Genomic DNA, 22,669 nt, shown 5'->3' on the forward strand with positions numbered 1-22,669 from the left:
CCTCCTCCCTGGCCGGCAGGGAGGGAGGGAGGGAGAGGAGCTGCTTCGTTTGAAACCCGGGAAATTTAAGGGACATCATCAATAAGGGACAGCAGCGGGACACGGCGCTGGGATAAGGGAGTTTCCCGCCAAATAAGGGACGGTTGACAGCTATGATCCAGGCAGCAACCCAACAGGAAGCATCCTGGCTGTGGCTCCTGTATTGCAGGGGTTGGATTGGATGACCACATGAGGGCCCTTAGAACACGACGGTTCTGTGATAGGCCAGCTTAGTCTGCCTGGCCCAGCAGCATCTCGACGTGGGCCGATGATGGCGCTCCAGGGCTTCCTGCGGAAAGAGGGGCGGTTTTCTTCTATGATGTGCTTCCAGATCCTTTTAACTGGAGCGAACAGGGACGAGATCTGGGATCCAGCTAAGTTACACCGGACACAAGGGAGGCGACAGCGTCTGCTACCTTTGGCCGCTGCCGCACACTGGTAGAGCACATGGCGCAAGGCAGAGCATCCTGGGAAGGGGTAGCCATTTTCTAACCGGCCTTATGCCATTTGGAGTCCTCAAGTTGTTTAGGACTACAGTTCCCATCAGCCCCTGCCAATTCCATCTGTTTTGGACTCCAGCTCCCATCAGCCCCTGCCAATTCCTTCTGTTTTGGACTCCAGCTCCCATCAGCCCCTGCCAATTCCATCTGTTTTGGACTCCAGCTCCCATCAGCCCCTGCCAATTCCATCTGTTTTGGACTCCAGGTCCCATCAGCCCCTACCAATTCCATCTGTTTTGGACTCCAGGTCCCATCAGCCCATGGCAATTCCATCTGTTTTGGACTCCAGGTCCCATCAGCCCCTACCAATTCCTTCTGTTTTGGACTCCAGGTCCCATCAGCCCCTGGCAATTCCTTCTGTTTTGGACTCCAGCTCCCATCAGCCCCTGCCAATTCCTTCTGTTTTGGACTCCAGGTCCCATCAGCCCCTGCCAATTCCTTCTGTTTGGACTCCAGCTCCCATCAGCCTCTGCCAGCTCCGGCTCTTTGGGACTACAACTCCCAGCACGATGGGATTTGTAGTCCAAGGCAGCCTGCCAGCCCCAGGTTACAGAAGGCTCTTTCCAAGGGTGAAGCCCCGGGGTCTTGGCCCCACCCCACCCCGCCGTAGCCCCCCAAGAGCTCAAGAAGCACACCCAGCAGCTAAATCATTTTTTTTATATATTTACAATATCATTTTCCATTTCTTGCAAGGTTTAAAAATGTGTACAGCATCTCAGCTCGGACCCCCGCCTCCCCCCAAATTGCACCCCAAGTCCCTCTTCTCTCGGAGGCTGGAAGGGGGGGTAACCCACCCCAGAGGCGCTTCGACCCACCAGCTGTGTCTCGATCGTAACAAACCGACGAAATTAAAAAAAGGAAGAAAAGAGGAAGAAGAAGAAGAAGAAGAGCACCACCTTGGGATTTGTGTTTTTGATTTCAGTCGCGCCCTCTTCCATGATAAATGGTCCTTCTTTTCTGGGGTGGGCGGCGAGAGTCCACAAGTTCGGGGAGGGGGCCCAGATTTCAGCCGTGGGTGTGTGTGGCCCCCGAGTGCAGGAAAGAATTCGCTTTTTTTCTGCTAAACCCCCAAATCAACCCCTTCCTGCCCAAAACCTAAAGTCTCATAAAAATAGATTTCTCTCCAGTTTGCAAGTGGGGGAACAATGGCGGCGGGAGGGGAGGCCGACCCTCCTCCTTGCACCGCCTGAGGCGAGGTTCTTGGCAGCCATTTTGGGTCACGGCGCATGGCGGTGGGAAGGCGGCCATCTTGAAAGGGGCCACAAGGACGGGGCGGCGGCCATCTTGAAATGTCGGAAGGGGGCGACGAGGACGATGGCCGTCGTCATCATAGCAAGAATAAATCCTCTGAGTCGGGTTTGCGCCGGCCTGCGAAGCCGGCGGACGGAGGCCGCGCTTGATTTTTTTTTAGAAAACGAGGTGGCGGAGGTGTCGTTTCCCAGGCGGCCATCTTGAACGGTGGGCCGGAGCCGCCCCCGAGGAGGCCACGTCAGTTGGCTTTTGGAAACAAAGAGGGCCACCTTGGATTTGGCGAACGGGAAGGAGGACGGCGTCGGAAACAAACGGAGGGGAGGCCCCGCGCGGCAACCTTTCGGTTTCGGAGATGCCGCTGCAGTTGTTGTCCCTCAGGCGGCCATGTTGGGTCGGCGGAGAACGTCTGGGCTGCCATCTTGGACCTCCAAACAAAATGGCCTGTGCTTTTCGCCGCCGGCGGACGGATCCGGGATATTGCAGTTGGCGCTTTTGGGGTGAAAAGGACAAAGGGGCGAGGGTTTTTTTTGGGGGGGTCGGCATTTGGCAACAGTGTAAGGCGCTGACATCTCTCTTTCCAGAGGTGCATTCGCACCCCACGTTGGAACTTCATTCCGTTCCTTGGCACAGACTTTATTTTTTTTGTGTTCACAGGAGTCCCAGGAAACTCGGTATTTGCAGAAAAACCAAGAGAACAGGCCCCCCCTCTTTCCCCCCCTCCCAAACAAAAAACAAACAAACAAACCACCCCGAAAAAAATATGCTTCCCAGGCCCATCCAAGTTTGCTGAGTTTGGCACAGATTTCGCTTTTATTCCCCGCCCTCCCGCCCGCCCCCATCTATTTAATCATTTTAAATTTTTGTTTTTGTTCATTATTTTTTTTTACAAAATAATTGTTTTCCTTTTTTAAAAAAATGGAGATATCTATATATATATTTATTTATATTTATAATAAATTTCTTTTATTCTTTTCTTTTTTTAAAAAAAGGAAACCAACTCGGAACATCGCCAAGTTAAGATGGAGTCTTCAGAATGGCTTAAGAACCAAAACCGCCCTCCCCCTCCCCGCGACCGGCCTTCATCCGCTCCCCTCCGTCTTTCCTCTTTCGTCGTCGGAATATTCCGGAAACAATAATGGTCTCCCCACACGGCCCCCAACCATGAGAATGAACGCCAGAGGCACGAGAACCGAGGAAGGCAGCAGTGGGGATGGGAGAGAGAAAAGGAGGGGAAAGGAAAAACGAGAGCCAAACAGCCACCCAAGAACGATGTGCTTCTGAAAATAAAAATATCACATTTCCCTTTCATGCATTGCAGGGGTTTGGACTGGATGACCTTTGGGGGTCCCTTCCAAGTCTACAATCCTATTCTTCTACGATCCCCCATCTTACTGGAGCCAGCAAGTACGAGGTCGCTCTAGAAAGAGCGTACTACGGCCGAGCAGGGGGCGAGGAATCTCCCTGGGGATCCCAGGAGATCACTGGAAGTGTGTGTGGGTGCATAGATGGGTCCATATTGCACGGCGGGGATGGGAGACGGAAGTCGGGAACGAAGGATCGGCGGGTCGGGGGGTGGTGGTGGCACGCCCTTTAGACTTCGCCCCTGCCCACCCCCATCGGAGAAAGAGCCCCCGGCCCTCCCTTCCCCTTCAACCTACACGACCCGGCCCTCAAGCAAAGAGAAAAAGGCACACACAGAAAAGGAGTGCCTTCGGAGGAAACAATAGCTGGCTCATGCAAGCTAGCCAAGCTGCGTATTACGGGGAGAGAGGCACGCGGGGAAGAAGGCTCAGTTCTGCGGAGGTGGGCATTGATCAGGGGCAAGGTTTGATGGACAGGCGGAGCTTATACAGGGCAAACGGGGTGGATTTGGGGGGCAGGATCAGGCCAACAGCCCATCCTCGCAGTGGCCAACCGGATGCGAGCAGAAAGCGTTCTCCTGGTTTCCGGAAGCATCTCTGCCTCCTGTGGCAGGGAGTTCCATAGTCTAACTCGGCACTGCACGGAGAAGGGCTTTGAACATTTCGACTCGGTTTTCTGTGCTAGAGCTTCTCTCTTGAAGGGTGCTGTTTCCCGGCCTCACCCTGCTATCCCACCTGCTCCTTGGGTCGGTTCCCAACCCAGACGTAACTAGAGAAAAGAAATCCAAAACTTCATTTCGCTCCAGAAGGAGAGAGGTCGGATCCCAGCCGCATCGTGCGCGGAAAACCTAGCCCAAAGAGGGAAGGAAAGGTTGGTCTTCCTGGAAGGAACGAGGGGGAAAGAGGTTTGCAAAGGAGGAGGTGCACGTCTAAACCCATCAGAACTGCCTTGTCTCTCGAATGAGGAGCCTCCGTCGCAAGGGGTTGGGCTAGATGACTTTGGGGTTCCCTTCCAGCTGTCCAGTTCTGTCAACCGGAGTAGCCGCCATCCGGTAGGAAAAGGCTGCAAGTCACGAACAAAAGCACACTCGGCACTTTTGCCAAACTACGTTCTTTGGAGGGGGAGAAGCGTAACTTTTAAACCTGTTTCACACCAATTTAAATTTGCAGCTCTCGACGGACCAGCTCCTTCCAAGCTGGGGCTTAACGCAGTTCATTCCTTCACTGGAAACTGCGGCTGTTTTTTTTGTTTTTTTTAACTTTCTGGATGTTTCGCAGAAAAAGGGTCGGCTCAAAGGAAACGGGGAGGGCGAATGGGCTGGCATTCCCGACGCCAAAAACGTCCTGCGGCTTGTGCAAAACAAAACAAAATGGCACTTGCAGAACAGCAACCCGCAGATCCTGAAATGAGGACCCACTGGGAAGCACCCACTTTGCAGAAGTTTTAGGCAGGGTGCTTCTGGGTGACCTGCGTCTTACGCCTTGGTGCCAATTTATTTACGGAGGAACTGTTTGCAAGGAAATGGGACGGCATGGCGTCAAAGCAAGGACCCATTCTTTAATTTCCCATCGTCCACACATTGTTCACTGGAAACAACTGCTGTCCCAAACTCCCCACCCCGGCTAAAACCAGAGTTCCCCTGTCCTTCAAAAATCCAGAAAGGTCACCTCTTTAAAAGCGCTCCTTGCAAGCTTTCTGTGATTTATTTATTTTTAAAGGGGCATTTTTTATCTCGAACATCAAGGCGAGGTTGCTTAAAACAGCAAATTGTGTGAAACAGGGAGAATGGACAGGTTAAAAAATCACACCCGAATGTAGGCTGCTCAGGTACGCACCGCCAGGGGCAAATCGATCGCATAAAATTTGGATTTTGTGGGCTTCACCCACACTTTCGTTTGACCCATATTTTGATCATACTGTGTCCTGACCGATCAGATTCGAGGGCTTTCCCGCTGTTCCACGGATGTGCTTTGCGGGGATCTGATCTTGCCCTCTGAACCGGATCTTATCAGATGTGCGGAAAATCCAAAATAGAGGTTTTGCTTAACCGAGCGTCAGTTCCTCTGCGATCGGATCTTCACGAGGGGCGGCTGCAGAATGGCGAAAGAGCCTCTCAGGACCCGGGAGAATTAACCGGTAGGCGATAAAATCAAAGCATAGGTCAAGAGAAAGTGTGGGTGGCCTCCCTCACTTTCTGGCGCATTTTGCACATGACGGTAAACGCACGAGCAAGACCCCAGCGCAACAGCCCTTTCCCCTTCTGTGGTTTCCAGCAAGTAAAATCCAGAAGCGTCACGGTCTCCGTGAAGGCAGAGTACACAAATTTGCCTCATTCTCTTTTAAAGCCGTGAGAAATGGCCACTGTGGCAAGGAGTTCCAGAGTTTAACTCTGTGCCGCACGACAACGGGCTTTCGCCTGCCCTGAATCCTACGGCAAACAGTTTCAGCGGATGCCCGTGAGTTTGTTTTTATGACATTCGTGGGGAGGGGGGACAGAAATGGGTATGTTGGCACAAGACCTCCCAGCCAATGAGATCTGCGCAAAGTGAATTTTGCACCCATGCATGGCTGAATCCCACCCGAAAAGCAACGAAAGTTCAGATGTTCGCAAGGAGGGTGTTCAGGAAGAGGGAGGGGGAGCCTCCCCCTACGGCCATAGAAGAGGGGTTGTGGGGGGAGAAATGATCTGGGGGGAGGTCCGGGTTCTCAGAAGCAAAAGGCAAGCGATGCTCCCCCATCCCAAAGAGACTGAAACTCTGACGCCCCACGCCCCGCGATCGCCACTCCTTCGTTTCCTTGCTCGGATTAATTAAAAAAAATAAAGCCTGGAACATGCAGTGTACCTTTGCAGGTTTTCTTAACAGCTCCCCCCTCCTCCCCAAATCTTGTAGTCACATCCTTCAGGGGGGAAAGCAGATTTCCAGTTGTTGCATTCAAAATTTCGCCTTGGGAACAAGCTAGTTTGCGCATGCTGCCGGCCCACCCCCACCCTGCTTTGAATCCCCTCTCTCTGGGTTCCCTTCTAGATGCTCCACATCCCCACACTGTTAAGTCCCCCCCCCCCAAAAAAAACCACCTAGTGATTCCCGGCAAAGCTTTAGCTCTTACACCAAATTGGAGGGAGGTGGGGGCAGAAAATTGCCCCCTGGCGGACAAGAAAGGGTCAAATAACCCTTCTGCAAATTGTGCAAGGAAGGCACTGGGATTTTGACAAGTACCCACCCCACGGCGAAGAGGCAGGGCTCGCTCCTCGTTCCAGCAGGGACACCTTTTTTCGGCAGCTGTGAACCAGCCATCGCTGGGACCACTGCCTTGGGGACGAACCCGCCCCTGCTTCTGCACTCTAGACACACACACCTCCAGGTCTCCTTCCCTTCTCTCTCTCCACCTCCGTCACACAGACTCGAAAAAGGAAAAATAAGGGGTGGTGGTGAAAGAAAGGGGGCAGAATCTCTAGCAAACCTCTCTCAACCCAGAAGGGAATTTGTCTGGGCTGACCGGCTGCTCCCTCCTCAGCAATCCAGCACTGGGAATCTGACGCTGAGCGGACCACCGGGCACCTTCACCACCCAGAGAGATGTTGCGCCAAGGCGAACTGGCTCCCGTCTCTCTTTCTCCCCTCTCTCTGACCTTTGACCTCCCACCCCTCCTCTCCACCATCTCTCCACTGTCCGTCCATCCATCCAAGCCGAGCTGACAGCTTTGAGTGGCGTCTCCGACCCCCCTGGGGGCAGAGGGACTGCCTTCTTTTGTCAATCACAGCCACAGCGGGGACTCTCTTTCCCTACGAGTCAGATTTCCCTTATCTCCGCCCGGAAGGACAAAGGATGCCTTTGCCGCCCGGACCCAGATGGACGAGGAACGGCAGGCCAATCTTCCTCCCGGGAGCGCCGGCGAAAACCATGGCCACTGTTCCGCCACCCGTCCGGAAAACAAGGGTGGGAAGGCGACCCGCTTCTTCGCCTCGTGCCGGAAAGAACCCCCAGCACCCCAAAAGGAAGCGAGATCGCTGGTGCTGCCCTCCTCTGCTGCCATGCCATGCCACGGGTGTCGCCAAAGGGTGTCGGGACCCAAGCAGGGTGGAGAACCGTTGCCAGCCCGTCCGTGCCGTGTGCCGTGGGGACAGACGGGCGGACCTCTGAATCGCCCGACCCCTCCGTCTGCTAGACCCCCCTCCCCCCGCAACGTTGTACAAAAGACCCGTCCACGTGGCAGGAAAGGTGGCCCGCTCTTTGCTCGAGCGGGGCAGGCCGGGGCGGCCGAGGGGCACGGAGGGGAGGGCGACTATACGCGGGTGGTAGAGTGAGGGTGGGGCAAGGTGTTGTTGTGTCCGGTGGGGAAGGTGTTGAAAGGGTGAAGGGCCTGCATGCCCGTGATAGTGCTGGGGATCATGGTGATGGTGTTGGGGGTCATCAGGGGCACGTCGTCGGGGGCGCGCCGCAGCGCCAGGGTGTAGTCGGGGGGGCAGGCGGGGCGCAGGATCTCGTGGGGCCGCAGCGGCTCCAAGTCGTGGGCGTCGTGCTCCGAGTGCTTGATCTGCAGCGACATAATCTCCTCCTCCTGGCCACCATGCACCAGGTCGTTGGCCGCGTTGCGCTGGGGGCTGAGCCGGCGCCCGCTGCGCAGTTCGTGACGCTTGTCCCGCTTGTAGTACAGGGCGGCGAAGGCCAGGATGTTGAGGAAGAGGAGCGAGGCCCCCACAGCCACCGTGACGCTCAGCTCGGTGGAGTAGTCTCGCGAGTCGCCCGGGAAGGGGACGTAGCGCTGGGGGCGGACCACGTCGTCCTCGTCCGGCGGCAGGGTGGGGATGGGCCGGCGTGTGGTGCTGGGCCCCACGCGGGTGGTGGGCCAGCGGGTGACGTAAGGCGGGATGCGGGTGGTGGTGGAGGTGTAGGGCGGCTCGTGGAGGTTGTGAAGGTGCGGGACCAGCTCCAGCCAGAAGGCCACCTTGTTGGCGCGGTAGTTGTCTCGCACCCGGGGCTTCAGGCCGATGTGGAGGTACTGCTTGTCCTTCGTGTTGAACTTGGTCCACACCACCTCCTCAAAGCGGTTGGGCTTCGTGTGGATGAACTTGGTGTCCTGCGGCACTGGCTGGTTGGGGTCCCTGCGGAAAAGGGGAGAGGAGACGGAGATCATCATCACCGTCATCATTTGCGTTAATTAAAATGCTTTTCAAAATTATTTCATTTATAAATTTTAACAAACAAACAAGGCAACAACATTTCAACTTTAGCAATTGATCATTCCACCTACAACTTTCCCTCCCTCCCTCCTTGGTTCCCTCAAAATTTCAATTTATGTTGCTTATCATCGTTACTTTATACCATGGTTGGGCAAACTAAGACCAGGGGGCTGGATCTGGCCCAATTGCCTTCTAAAAAGTATTGCACTTGGGCAAAAAAAATGAGAGGCACAAATACAAGATGGGTGACACCTGGCTTGAGAGCAGTACATGTGAAAAGGATCTAGGAGTCTTGGTTGACCACAAACTTGACATGAGCCAACAGTGTGACGCGGCAGCTAAAAAAGCCAATGCAATTCTGGGCTGCATCAATAGGAGTGTAGCATCTAGATCAAGGGAAGTAATAGTGCCACTGTATTCTGCTCTGGTCAGACCTCACCTGGAGTACTGTGTCCAGTTCTGGGCACCACAGTTCAAGAAGGGCACTGACAAACTGGAACGTGTCCAGAGGAGGGCAACCAAAATGGTCCAAGGCCTGGAAACGATGCCTTATGAGGAACGGCTAAGGGAGCTGGGCATGTTTAGCCTGAAGAAGAGGAGGTTAAGGGGTGATATGATAGCCATGTTCAACTATATAAAAGGATGTCACATAGAGGAGGGAGAAAGGTTGTTTTCTGCTGCTCCAGAGAAGCGGACACGGAGCAATGGTTCCAAACTACAAGAAAGAAGATTCCACCTAAACATTAGGAAGAACTTCCTGACAGTAAGAGCTGTTTGACAGTGGAATTTGCTGCCAAGGAGTGTGGTGGAGTCTCCTTCTTTGGAGGTCTTTAAGCAGAGGCTTGACAACCATGTCAGGAGTGCTCTGATGGTGTTTCCTGCTTGGCAGGGGGTTGGACTCGATGGCCCTTGTGGTCTCTTCCAACTCTAGGATTCTATGATTCTATAAATCCAGCCCGCAGACGGTCTAGGAATCTGCGTGCTTTTACATGAATAGAATGTGTCTTTTTATTTAAAATGCATCTCTGGGTTATTTGTGGGGCACAGGAATTCATTCATTCCCCCCCAATATCGTGCAGCCCCCCACAAGGTCTGAGGGACAGTGGACCGGCCCCCTGCTGAAAAAGTTTGCTGACCCCTGCTCTATGCCTTCACTTTATCTCACGATAAAAACAAAAAGTTCACTGTGATTTTTGCTGGCGCCTGCTCTTGTGATTCGCTGCCCCCTGTAGGAGTCAGGGGACAGCTAAGCTGCCAGAATCAAGAGGGGCTGCAGGAATTGAGAGAAGCATTGGCTGGCTTTGAGGTTTCCCCGACATTGTGATTTTTGCATAACACACATGTCCTGATTCGCAATATATTGCCAGGTTAAAAATTATGAAACCAATGTCACAATATGCGCTTAGCCGCTCAGAGATCTGGATTATGTAAGTAAATGCTACTTTTACATCTTCACAAAACAAGGTGTGTGAGAGATGGTTATTTTTAAGTGGGAGAAAAGGAATAATAGCGGGGGGGGGGGATCCAGTCTGCCTTAAAGCATCTTGGATTATTGTTTCTAGAAGTTAAATTAGCTTCCAAGTTTTAAAGCTGCAAAGGGTGGTACTCTGCTGATCTCACCAAGGAAGACAAATAGCTAAGCAACCTACAGTGGTGCCCCGCAAGATGAACGCCTCGCAAGACGGAAAATCCGCTAGACAAAAGGGTTTTCCGTTTTGGAGGCGTTTCGCAAAACGAATTTCCCTATGGGCTTGCTTCGCAAGACGAAAATGTCTTGCGAGTTCCTGCGGGGTTTTTTCCCCTCCCCCCCCTTTTCCTAAGCCGCTAAGCCACTTATCAGCTGATCTGCTAAAAGCCGCTAAACCGCTAATAGCGCTAATCCGCTAAGCTGTCAATGGGCTTGCTTCGCAAGACGAAAAAACCGCTAGACGAAGAGCCTCACGGAACAGATTAATTTCGTCTAGCGAGGCACCACTGTATCTTCTCCTAGTGCATCAATCCATTCGCACAATCGTCTCACCCCGTCTTGGCGAAGTTGGTCCAGTAGGTCATGACGACGGCGCTGAGCATGACGTCGTTCTTGGAGAAGTTGCAGGGGAAGAGGTCGGTGGCGCCGATCATGGGCACCCCGAAGACGTAGGGGATCTCGTCCCCGTGGGCCGCGTCTGCCCACTCAGGGCGTGTGTCCGTCTGGCAGTGGTGGTAGAAGGTGTAGAAGTAGACGGGCGACTGGTATTCAGCGTGAAGCTTGGCGGTGGCCACGGCCGGCGCCACCCACTGGTGGTCGGTGAAGAGGGCCAGGAGGGTTTTGCGGCGCATCTCGCCGTTGTCCCGGTCCGCCCAGTCCGTGTACATGAACTTGATGGTCTCGCGAAGGATGTCCTTGCCCTCCGGATAGCCGTAGAGGTTGTCCACGAAGTTGGAGATGGTGAAGTCGAAGTAGCTGGCCGAGATGCCGTCCTCGCTCTCCATGGAGTCCTCCACGAATTTGAGGCCCTCGCCCTGGTTGACCCCGATGAGGATGTCGTAGTTGAGGAACTCGCCCTGCTGCATCAGGATCTCTGGGTCGTCCGGGACCACGTCCCCATCCACCACGGGCCCAAAAGCGATGTGGTAGCGGGCCGGCTGGATGTCCTGGTCTACCAGCTCCCGGTAGGCCTTGCGTCTCAGGCACTCCACCGTGTCGCTCGTGTCCATGTGGTCGCAGCCCACTTTGGAGGCCAGCATGCGGGTGTACTTGAGGGGCTGGTAGTTGACCGACCAGCTGGAGATGGCTGTGCCGCTCTGCGCGATGGCTTTCTGGAACAGACCTGGAAGGAAAAGGACAGTCAGCGGTCAAGAGGAGAAGGGAATGGCTGGAGAAGCCATTGGGACGTATTATTATTATTATTATTATTATTATTATTATTATTATTAATACAGTGGAACCTCGGTTGTCAAACGTAATCCGTTCCAGAAGACTGTTCGACTTCTGAGACGTTTGACAACCGAGGCGCAAAGTGCGCACTGCAAAGTCAATGGAGAAATGGACAAACATGCCTCTTTCTCTTTTTTGAGAAGGATTTTGTTGAATTAGGAAGCCTCTCATCACTACCTTACTGGCATCCCACACTACACTTAAATCAGTTTATTGATTGATTGTCCTCCCCCCTGGCATATTTTTATTTCCCCCCCTTGCTATTAAACTTACAGCAGTTGGGTGTATACCCCCTAGATTATCTTGCAAGGATTTATCAGCAATTCCTGAAGAGTTTTGTGCTCTTCTCTCTTGGCTACTGAGTTTGTTTTTTTCTTTTATGGAGTAGAGAGCACACTCAAATATATAAATATAATTTCCTGCTTGGATTTTGGCTGACTGAGTGGGATACGCTTTATGGATTGTGAATTTATATTTTTTAAAAAACTGGTGGATTCCTGCATAATCTAATTGGGATCATTTTGCTTTGTCCTTCCTTCCTGCTGACTGAAGAGGAAAAGAAGGAAGAAGAGGACAAAAAGTAAAGAGAGAAGGGGGTAGAAGGAAAACTGGAATTGTGAGATATAGACACACACGGTGGTACCTCGAAAGTCAAATGTAATCCGTTCCAAAAGGGCGTTAGACTTCTGAAACATTTTATTTCCAAGGCACGGCTTCTGATTGGCTCTTGGAATCGGAAGAGCCAATCAGAAGCCACTTGTCTGCTGCGCTGGATGCTTGGCTTCTGAAAAACATTCGAAAACTGGAACACTTACTTCCGGGTTTTCAACGTTCAGGAGCAGAAATGTTCAGCATCAGAGACAATAAAAAACCAAGGTTTGGCTGTGTGTGTGTGTATTACACACACACACACACACACACACACACACACAAAATATAATTTAAGATCAGGCATGTCCAAAGTCTGTTTCGGGGCCTAATCCGGCCCACCAGTCGGTTTAATCCGGCCCTGTTTACTTCTTGGGGTAAAAGCTGAAAAAAAGCTCAACTATGGTTGGCCCTCTGGTCGGCCCTCGCACGTTTACTTCATCAAACCTGGCCCTCTTTGAAAAAAGCTTGGACACCCCTGATTTAAGATGGATCTTCAAATCCTTTCATGGAATGGAAATGGACTAAATAACAAAACAAAAAGGAATAAAATAGCGCACATCTTGACAAAGCAGAAATTAGACATCATTCGCTTACAGGAGACACATAGAAAAAGACAACATAGAAAATTCCTAATAAATAAAGGTCTGGGACAAGAGTTTATCTATTCTGATAAAACTAAAAAGAGAGGAGTGATGATGTATGTTAACCCCAAACGAGATCCTAAATTCACCTTTAAAGATGAAGAAGGCAGAATGATGGCTATTTAAGTGAGACTAGGTGGAGGACCAATTACAGTGGTGCCCCGCAAGACGAATGCCTCGCTAAACGAAAAACCCGCAAGACGAAAGGGTTTTCCGATTTTTAGCGGCTTCGCAAGACGAATTTCCCTATGGGCTTGCTTTGCAAGACGAAAGCCCTTAGGGAAATCTCCGGGGACAGCGGGGAAGCGCAGCGCGCCTTCTCCTCTGTTCCTGGACCTGTCCTGAAGGCTTGCGGTGGGAGGTCCGGAAACAGAGGAGAAGGCGCGCAGCGCTTCTCCTCTGTTCCCGGGGCTTGCGGTGGGAGGAGGGTTTTTCCTCCCCACCGCCAACATTCAGAACAGCATTCTGAATGTTGGCGGTGGGGAGGAAAGCCCTCCTCCCACCGCAAGCCTTCAGGACAGGTCCGGGAACAGAGGGGAAGGCGGCAGCGCTTCTCCTCTGTTCCCGGACCTGTCTTGAAGACTTGCGGTTGGAGGAAAAGCCCTTCTCCCCCGCCAGCCTTCAGAAGAGTTCCCCGCAGGGCTCTCCAAGCTGCGGATAGCAGCCTGCTGCCCCTATCCGCAGCTTGGAGAGCCCTGCGGGGAAGTCCTGCAGGGCTCCCCAAGCTGCGAATGTCTGTCCCGCGCGAGGGGCGCTCTGAAGCAGAGCGACCCTCGTGCGGGGCAGCAGCCTGCTATCCGCAGCTTGGAGAGCCCTGCGGGGAAGTCCTGCAGGGCTCCCCAAGCTGCGAATGTCTGCCCCGCGCAAGGGGCGCTCTGAAGCAGAGCGCCCCTCGCGCCGGGCAGCAGGCTGCTATCCGCAGCCTAGGCAGCCCTGCAGGAACTCTTCTGAAGGCTGGCAGCGGGAGAAGGGCTTTCCTTCCCACCGCCAGCCTTCAGAAGGCTGTTCTGAAGGCTGGCGGTGGGGAGAAAAGTCCTTCTCCCCCTGCCAGCCCTCAGAAGAGGTCCGGGGGCAGACTGTCCCTGGACCTGGTCTGAAGGCGGTCTCCCTAGGAACGCATTAATTGATTTTCAATGCATTCCTATGGGAAACCGTGCTTCGCAAGACGAAAAACTCGCAAGAAGAAAAAACTTGAGGAACGAATTAATTTCGTCTTGCGAGGCACCACTGTACTGTAGTGGGAATTTATGCCCCCAATGAACGGAAAACTGATTTTTAAAAATCTGGAAGAAAATTTGTTTGATCTGTGTGATACTAAAATAATAATGATGGGTGATTTTAACGCTGTTGTTTCCCTCGACTTAGAACTGTACTGAAAATGGATTCAAAAGAAGGGAAACTTCCAAATGCCTTTTTTAAAATATGGTGTCCAATTTTGACTTACCGTATTTTTCTGTGTATAACACAAGTTTTTTTTTATTATTTTAAAACTATGCTTAAAATTTGGGCTTGTGTTATACATGGGTAGTGCTGAGGGGCGATGGGCGATTGGTTGCAGCTGCGAGCACGAGATTCTCAGTGGCGATGGGGCGGGTGATTGGTGGCGGTGTGAAGGGCTGTTGGCGATTGGCTGCCGTTGCGTCAACTGGGTGGTTGATTGGCAGCTGCCGGCGGTGATCGGGCAGTCGATCGGTGTCTTCTGTGATGCATGCAATTGTCAGCGTCGGGAGAGCAATCCCCTCCCAAAGCTCAACAACTCTTGACAATCTCCCCCCATTTTCTTAATTTTGAGTCCCCCCAAATACATGGGGGCGTCTTATACATGGGGGCGAGTTATACATGGAAAAATACGGTAATTGACCTATGGTGACTTAAGCATCCATTAGAACGTCAATCTGCTTTTTTATCAAACGCAAACAATTCTTCAAGCAGAATAGACTATTTATGGGCTTCCAAAGAATTAACAACCAGGGTAAAAATGGTAGAAATTCAACCTAAGACACTATCTGATCTCAAGGCCATCTTGATGACAATAACAGGTGAGAAATGATCTTCGTTTAGGTGGAGGTTAAACGATGTGGTGTTGCAAAATGAACAAACTGTGAGTAAGGGGCAACACTCTCTACAATAATTTTTTGACCTGATTTACGTGTAGTGTGGGATGCTAGTAAGGCAGTGATGAGAGGCTTCCTAATTCAACAAAACACTTTTCAGAAAAGAGAAAGGGGAAAAAGAAACAAGAGATATTAGATGCTCGACTGAATAAAGAGAAGTTAATCGCAAAGCCAAAGGAGAAAGATGTATGTCAAGCAATTAAACTCCTGCAAGCACCATTTTCAGTGTTAGTTAATCAAGAGATTGAGATGAAAATTAAATTAATGAAACAGAAAATGTTCGAATTTGTTAATAAACCTGGTAAATGATTAGCATGGCAACTCCAAAAAGAAAGACAATAATATTGTTGATGAGGATAAGCATTTCACTAGCCCAAAAGAGATAAGGAAAGCATTTGAAAAAGAAAAAAAAATTCTTTATTATACCGTTGTGAGAAGGAGAACTTTTAAAAAACGGATTCTTATTTAAGTGACTGTTGCATACCCCGGAGTATCTAAGGAAAACCAGCAAATTCTAAATACACCCATATCTTTATCGGAACTGCAAATGGCAATAAATCGAATGAAGATGGGAAAAGCACCAGGGCCAGGTGGACTTATTGCAATTTATTATAAAAAGTTTCAGGATCCACTTATAAAACCACTTAAGGACAGCATGAGCAGAATTTTGGTGATGGGGTAGTTCCAGCCTCATGGAACGATGCATTTATTACTTTGATCCCCAAATAAGACAGCGACTTAACAAAGACCAAAAATTACAGACCTGTTTCATTGTTGAGTGCAAACTATTTGCTACAATCTTGGCTAATAGATTGAAAGGGACATTAACTGAGGCAGTCCACAGAGAACAGGCCGGGTTTTATACCAGGCCGGCAAAAGAAAGACAATATAAGAAACTGTCAGGGAACTGCCATCAGTACTGGAGGGGGAGAACGAAAGCCAGAGGGATTCCAGAGAGCGTCCAGGGATCGGGAGAAGCAACCCATCTTCTGGGGAAGAGAATCAGCGTATCACCAGGGGAGAAGGGGGGCAGCTGGGGGAAGTAGCGAGGCGGTCTCATGACTCCTTGCCTGGGACCAGCGGGGAGAGTAGGGGTCCTCCGTTGCCCACGCCCTCCCTGCGCAGAAGGCTTCTGCGCAGAGAGGGTAGGCGGAGACTAGGCGTCAACTTCTTTGCTGGAAGAAGTTTAAGAAACGCCCACTCACGGATTCTGCCAGCGATTGAGTCAGCCACGGGTGAGTGGCTGTCCGGACAGAAAAAGTTCACTTTGGCAACCCAGCCAGGTGTTTACACCCAGCCGGGGAGATAGGCACCGGCTTACGCACGAGCAATCCCTAGAACCATTACAGAAATGTAATTAATAGAGTATCTGGAAGTAATAAATGAAAAATAGGCCGTGCTAACCTTTCTAGATGTGGAGAAAGCTTTTGATAATATTTCATGGTCATTTATGATCAAGGTTTTAGAGAAATAGGTAATTCTTTCGTGGCAGGAATTAAAACAATCTCTACTGATCAATCTGCAAATATATTAATAAATAATATTCTTTCAGATAAGTGCCAGATGCTCAATTGTATTATGAGGCAGCTTGTTTGTGTTGGTTAAAAGAATGGATTGTATCGGACAATGCAGACATTTTAGATTTAGAAGGTCACGATTTAAAATTCAGCTGTCATGCATGTCTTTGGCATGGGAAGGCTAAAATCTATGAGAGTTTTTTGAACCACAATCTTAGGAAGTATCTATATAGAGTCTGGGAGAAATAGAAAAAAACTGCTGGAAAGAAAAACACATTTACGGTTCTCTCCCACTGAAGCAATTGCAATTAAGAGAGTTAATATGGACAGACGATGGGTGACTTACAGGGAACTGGGGGCAGTGGCGTAGCGTGGGTTGTCAGCACCTGGGGCAAGGCAAGTAATTTGCGCCCCCTAACCCGTGGATTTTAGCACTCGAGTGCGAGCGCGCCCCCCAGATGTTGCGCCCGGTGCAGCCGGCCCCCCCTGCACCCCCCACACTACGCCACTGACTGGGGGGCGGGGGACCCAAACTGAAATCATTGGAAAACTTAAGAAGACAAGTTATGGATTTGTTGCAATATCACCAGATATATGAAATGTTTAAATTAGATAGGAAGAATGGATTAGTGGACCAAAGCTCAAATTTGAAAAGGAATTCTTATAAAATAAGGATAAACTTCTGCCTAGAATGTATTATTTTTTATTAGAATGGGAAACAAAAGACGAGCTAGTTAAAGTTTCAATGAGACACTGGGCAATAGATATAGGAGACAACGTAGATCTTAACCTCTGGGAGAAGCTTTGGAAAAGCAACCTGAAATTTACTGCATGTAGGGACGCAGGTTTAACCCACAGAGCCTAGGACTTGCCGATCAGAAGATTGGCGATTCGAATCCCCACGACGGGGTGAGCTCCCGTTCTTCGGTCCCTGCTCCTGCTAACCTAGCAGTTCGAAAGCACATCAAAGTGCAAGTAGATAAATAGGGACCACTCCGGCGGGAAGGTAAACGGCGTTTCTGTGCGCTGCTCTGGTTCGCCAGAAGCAGCTTAGTCCTGCTGGCCACATGACCCGGAAGCTGTATGCCGGCTCCCTTGGCCAATAAAGCGAGATGAGCGCCGCAACCCCAGAGTTGGCCACGACTGGACCTAATGGTCAGGGGTCCCTTTACCTTTATTTATTGAAAGAGAATGATTTGAAAATGATTCATGGATGGTACCTAACTCCAAGTAGGTTGTCTAATATTTATAAAACAGAATCAGATAAGTGCTGGAGATGCAAAGAGGCAGACGGAATATTCTTTCATATATTGTAAAAGGGTAAAAGCATATTGGGAAATAATTTATAATGAATTGAAAAAAATGTTTAAAACTCCCCCCCCCCCAAAAAAGAGTCCTTTTTGTTGGGAATAACCCAGACAGAAATTCCTAGGTGTCAGAAAAGCTTATTTATGTATGCAACAACTGCAGCCTGTGTTTCGTTAGCCCCAAAATGGACAGGGAGCAAAATGCAGAACTTGCAGATTTGACACATAGAATAAGAGAGCAATAGTGCTGAGGGGTGTTTTCTTAATTTGGAGTCTCCCAAAATAGAGTCTCCCGTCTTATACACGGAAAAATACTGTAAATTTTGACGGCTGTAAAAGTGGGAAATTGATTTGAATGGTTACAGTAAAATATGCAGGAATGTATGATACGTAAAATGAACCATGGAAGCAGAAGAAGGGAAGGCATTTGATATTTTAAAGTTTGTAAAATGTTTATTTTGAAATGTAAAATAAAATAATAATAATAATAATAATAGCCGGTCCCCAAAGGCCTGTGGGAATGAAACAGTCTTTGCCTGCTGGCAGAAGGACACCCTGTCTGGCTTTTCAAAGGAGGGAGTCCCAAAGTCTGGGAGGAGCCACCACCGATAAGGCCCTGCCTCATGCCCAGCTCAGCCAAAGCTGGCTGAACGGAGACTGGGGCCTAAGTCCCCCCCCCCCAAAGGGGGTGTTCTGTGGGGCGGGACCAGATCACAGGTACTTAGGCCGGATCCTAGGCCTGTTCAGTTTGGCCACACAGGTAAATAACTATTTCAAAGGTTTATTTGAAGGCAGCCCTGTTTAGGGAAGCTTTTAACATTTGATGCATTACTGCATTTTAATATTGTGTTGGAAGCCGCCCAGAGTGGCTGGGGAAACCCAGCCAGATGGGCGGGGTATAAATAATAAATTATTTCCAACCCCCTGAAACCCTGCGAACCCGCCGCCCTAACGCCGAACAAGCCGAGCGCTACCTTCCGAGTGGTGGGATAAGATGAGGAGGTTGACGCACGAGGCCCCGGCTCCTGAACCGAAGATGGTGATCCGTTCCGGGTCGCCCCCAAAATGCCCAATGTTCTCGTTCAGCCACCGCAGGGCCTGGATCTGGTCAAGGATTCCGTAGTTTCCCTTGGCAGACTGGTCGCCGGTGCTCATGAAGCCTGCCGAGGGGAAGGGAAGAAAGGAAAAAAGCCGTGTCAGGAGGAGGAAGAAGAGGGGGAAAGGCGCGATTTAGTGCAGGCTGATCCACCTACCGTATTTTTCGCTCTATAGGACGCACTTTTCCCCTCCAAAAATGAAGGGGAAATGTGTGTGCGTCTTATGGAGCGAATGCAGGCTCCTTGGCTTCAGCGGTAGCAACACGAAGCCTCCAAAGCGCAGAGGGAGAGCTCCCTCCGCGCTCCGGAGGCTTTGCGTTGCTTTCGCTGAAGCCAGGAGAGCGAGAGGGGTCGGTGCGCACCGACCCCTCTTGCTCTCCTGGCTTCAGCAGAGAGGGAGAGCTGCGCAGCGCCCTTTCAGCCAAGCGGGAGGAGAAATGGAAGGGGCTCCGTTTCTCCTGCCGCTTCACTGAAGGGGCGCTGAGCAGAGAGGGGGAGAATTTGTTTTTTCTTGTTCTCCCCCTCTAAAACAAGGTGCGTCCTGTAGAGCGGAAAATACGGTAAATTTAGGCTGCGTATGTCTTAAAACACAGCCGGGTCGTTGCTTTTTCTCAATCCGGATCGAGGCTGGTTTGGGAGAAACAAGGTGTGTGCACAGTAAAAGGTAAAGGTACCCCTGCCCGTACGGGCCAGTCGTGTCCGACTCTAGGGTTGTGCGCCCATCTCACTCTAGAGGCCGGGGGCCAGCGCTGTCCGGAGACACTTCCGGGTCACGTGGCCAGCGTGACGAAGCTGCTCTGGCAAGCCGGCACCAGCGCAGCACACAGAAACGCCGTTTACCTTCCCGCTATAAAGCGGTACCTATTTATCTACCTGCACTTAGGGGTGCTTTCGAACTGCTAGGTGGGCAGGAGCTGGGACCGAACGATGGGAGCTCATCCCGCCGCGGGGATTCGAACTGCCGACCATGCAATCAGCAAGCCCTAGGCGCTGAGGTTTTACCCACAGCGCCACCCGCCTCCCTGTGTGCACAGACACACACACATATTTCTTTTGATAATAATAATCATCTTATAATATTTGTATTATTTATATTCCGCCCGTCCGGCTGGGTTGGAACTCTGATTTCCAGGGGAAACCACACACACACACACAAACATACGCACACACCTTTTGATGCCTCATATCCCTACTTAAAAAAAAAAGAAACAGATTCAAATTCCCTCAACTTTCTAAGCATCTGAGTAGGCTTGTCTTTAATCATAATAATAATAATAATAATTGTTAAGTCGTGGGTGAACATATCAGACGACACAGCGATTCTTCAGACAGCTCTTGTTTATTCACAGGCCAGAACAGAACTGAACTGAAGGGTTCAGCCAGCCTGCTTATATAGAGCTCCACTACAACGCAACTGTAACAACTTTCTGTTACTATCCAATCACTGAAGGTCACTTTCAATTCCTTATTTGCATATGCGGACCTGAGTGAAAACTATCTACATTATCCCCCTGCTGGCCCAGGGTGAGAACTTCAGTACATAATAATAATAATAATAATAATAATAATAATAATAATAATTTATTACTTTTACCCCACCCATCTGGCTGCTTTGCCCATCCACTCTGGGCAACTTCCAGCAGAACATAACATGTTTTTATTTTATTTTTTCAAAAATTATTTAATGGTTTTCACAAAATAATAAACAAACAAACATAAATCATAACCTTATAAAAATTACACTTCTTAACATTGTTAAGTGACTTCCTCGCTTCCCCTTGGTTGGATTTCATTGCATATCCTTTTAACGGTTTTCCAAATCAAAGTTCTTATAAACTTAACTTAATCACTTATCATCATTCTAACTTTTCAGTTCAGGATTAAACATATTAACACTTAATTTATATGAAATCCTAAGCCGATCTAGTACTTGCAAGCTATTTCCAGTTAGTTTAACTTAACGTATTTAACGAAATAGTCATTAAATTTCGTCCATTCTTCCTGATATTCCTCCTCTTTCTGGTCGCGGACTCTTCCGGTCAGGTCGGCTAGCTCCGAAAAATCCATCATCTTCATCTGCCATTCTTCTACAGTTGGTAGTTCTTGCGTTTTCCACTTCTTAGCTAGTAAAATTCGAGCAGCCGTTGTGGCATACAAAAATAATTGAACATCTTTCTCGGGCAATTCCAGACCTGTTATTCCAAGAAGAAAGGCCTCTGGTTTCTTTCTAAATGTATATTTCGACATTTTTTTCAATTCATTCTAAATCTTTCCCCAGAAGTCTTTCACCTTGGGGCAGGTCCACCACATGTGATGAAAAGTTCCTTCATGTTTTTAGCATGTTTTTAGCGGGCTTGATCTCTTGCTCGCTGCCACACTAAGCAATCGGGTTTTTAAAAATGCGGAAAACGGGAATCAGAAGATCCCATAGCAGCGCCAATTCTTTTTTTATATATATTGTCATTTCTTTCTTTCCTTTTTTATTAAAGATTTTCTTGTTTTACAGAAGTATGTGTAATGTCTCTCGTATTTTTTCCGTGTAACATTTTTACAAATCAGTTTCATTTGTTGAGAAATGGGGGGGGGGGGAGAGAGATGGGGGGGTCAGGTACGATGTTTCTATTTTGCTTAATGTATGTAGGGTTTGGTGTCAGCATTGCTCATGCAGGTATTCTGCTGTTCACTTGTGTTCCTTTGGTGTTGAGAGAGGTTGGGGTTGGCCCAGGGTGTGGTTGTTCATTTGTGGTTGGCTGTGGTGATCTTTGTTGTCATGTGTGAGTGGGGTGGGCGGGTGTTTTGAATCAGGTTAGCCATATCGATTTGTATGCTGTTGGTGGGTTTTTGTCATTGTCTTGTTGGGCTGGGTGTGTGATAAAGGGGAGCCATACCGGGGTGAAGGTGTCTTCTTCTATTTGTCCCCGTGTCAGTTTCAGTTTATTGGTTAATTTTTCTAGTAGGGCTGTTTCCCATACTATTTGGTACCATTGTTGTTGTTTTTCAGTTGTTTAGTCGTGTCCGACTCTTCGTGACCCCCTGGACCAGAGCACGCCAGGCACTCCTGTCTTCCACTGCCTCCCGCAGTTTGGTCAGACTCATGCTGGTAGCTTCGAGAACACTGTCCCACCATCTCGTCCTCCGTCGTCCCCTTCTCCTTGTGCCCTCCATCTTTCCCAACATCAGGGTCTTTTCCAGGGAGTCTTCTCTTCTCAGGAGGTGGCCAAAGTCTTGGAGCCTCAGCTTCAGGATCTGTCCTTCCAGTGAGCACTCAGGGCTGATTTCCTTACAAATGGATATGTTTGATCTTCTTGCAGTCCATGGGACTCTCAAGAGTCTCCTCCAGTAATTCAGAAGCATCAATTCTTCAGCGAATTGGTCCATGCTTACTCCTGACAGGTCTCTCCACTGTCTGGTTATGGTGTTTCTGGCTGCTGAAAGTAGGTGGGTTATGAGTTCTTTGTGGTGTAAATGGGCATTGTTGTCTTGGAAGATGTTTAGTAGGGCCAATTCTGGGGTGATGTCTAATACAGTGGTACCTCGCAAGACGAATGCCTCGCAAGACGAAAAACGCGCAAGACGAAAGAGTTTTCCGTTTTTTGAGTCGTTCCGCAAGACGAATTTCCCTGTGGGCTTGCTTCGCAAGACGAAACGTCTTGTGAGTTCTTGCGAGTTTGTTTCCTTTTTCTTAAAGCTGCTAAGCCGTTAATAGCCGCTAAGCCGTTAATAGCCGCTAAGCCGCTAAGCCACTAATAGCCGTGCTTCGCAAGACGAAAAAACCGCAAGACGAAGAGACTCACAGAACGGATTAATTTCGTCTTGCGACGCACCACTGTACTTGCTTAGTTATTGTACACATTTCTCGTATGGCTGTTGTCCAGAATAGTTGGATTTTGGGGCACTCCCACCACATATGGAGGTATGTGCCTGTGGAGGTGCACCCTCTCCAGCATTTTGGTGAGGTTCCTGGGCGTATTAGTAGCAGTGCCAATTCTGCCAATCAAAGCAGCTGCGTTTGGCAAAGCGACTTTGCAGGTAAAGTGGTCCCAAGTTGTTAAACATCCTCCAGCCCATCCTGGCTCCCCCTCTGGATGTGG

The 22,669-nt window shown here is 49.8% G+C and overlaps 1 protein-coding gene across 2 annotated transcripts in view; it reads right to left on the reverse strand.

The window, feature by feature from the left end:
• Positions 1-2,615: 2,615 nt before the first annotated feature.
• Positions 2,616-22,669, reverse strand: part of NLGN2 (neuroligin 2) — a 75,478-nt gene continuing 55,424 nt past the window's right edge. For both annotated transcript variants that reach the window (XM_081835678.1, XM_081835677.1), the window contains 3 exons: positions 18,456-18,641; positions 10,355-11,144; positions 2,616-8,256 (listed from right to left, as the gene is read on the reverse strand). In XM_081835678.1, coding sequence (XP_081691804.1) covers positions 7,437-8,256; positions 10,355-11,144; positions 18,456-18,641 — 1,796 coding nt within the window. In that variant the 3' untranslated portion in view covers positions 2,616-7,436. The remainder of the gene's footprint in view (positions 8,257-10,354; positions 11,145-18,455; positions 18,642-22,669) is intronic.

The sequence above is a fragment of the Podarcis erhardii genome, assembly GCF_964252035.2.
Source record: "Podarcis erhardii genome assembly, chromosome: 13".
Classification (NCBI taxonomy): Eukaryota; Metazoa; Chordata; class Lepidosauria; order Squamata; family Lacertidae; genus Podarcis; species Podarcis erhardii.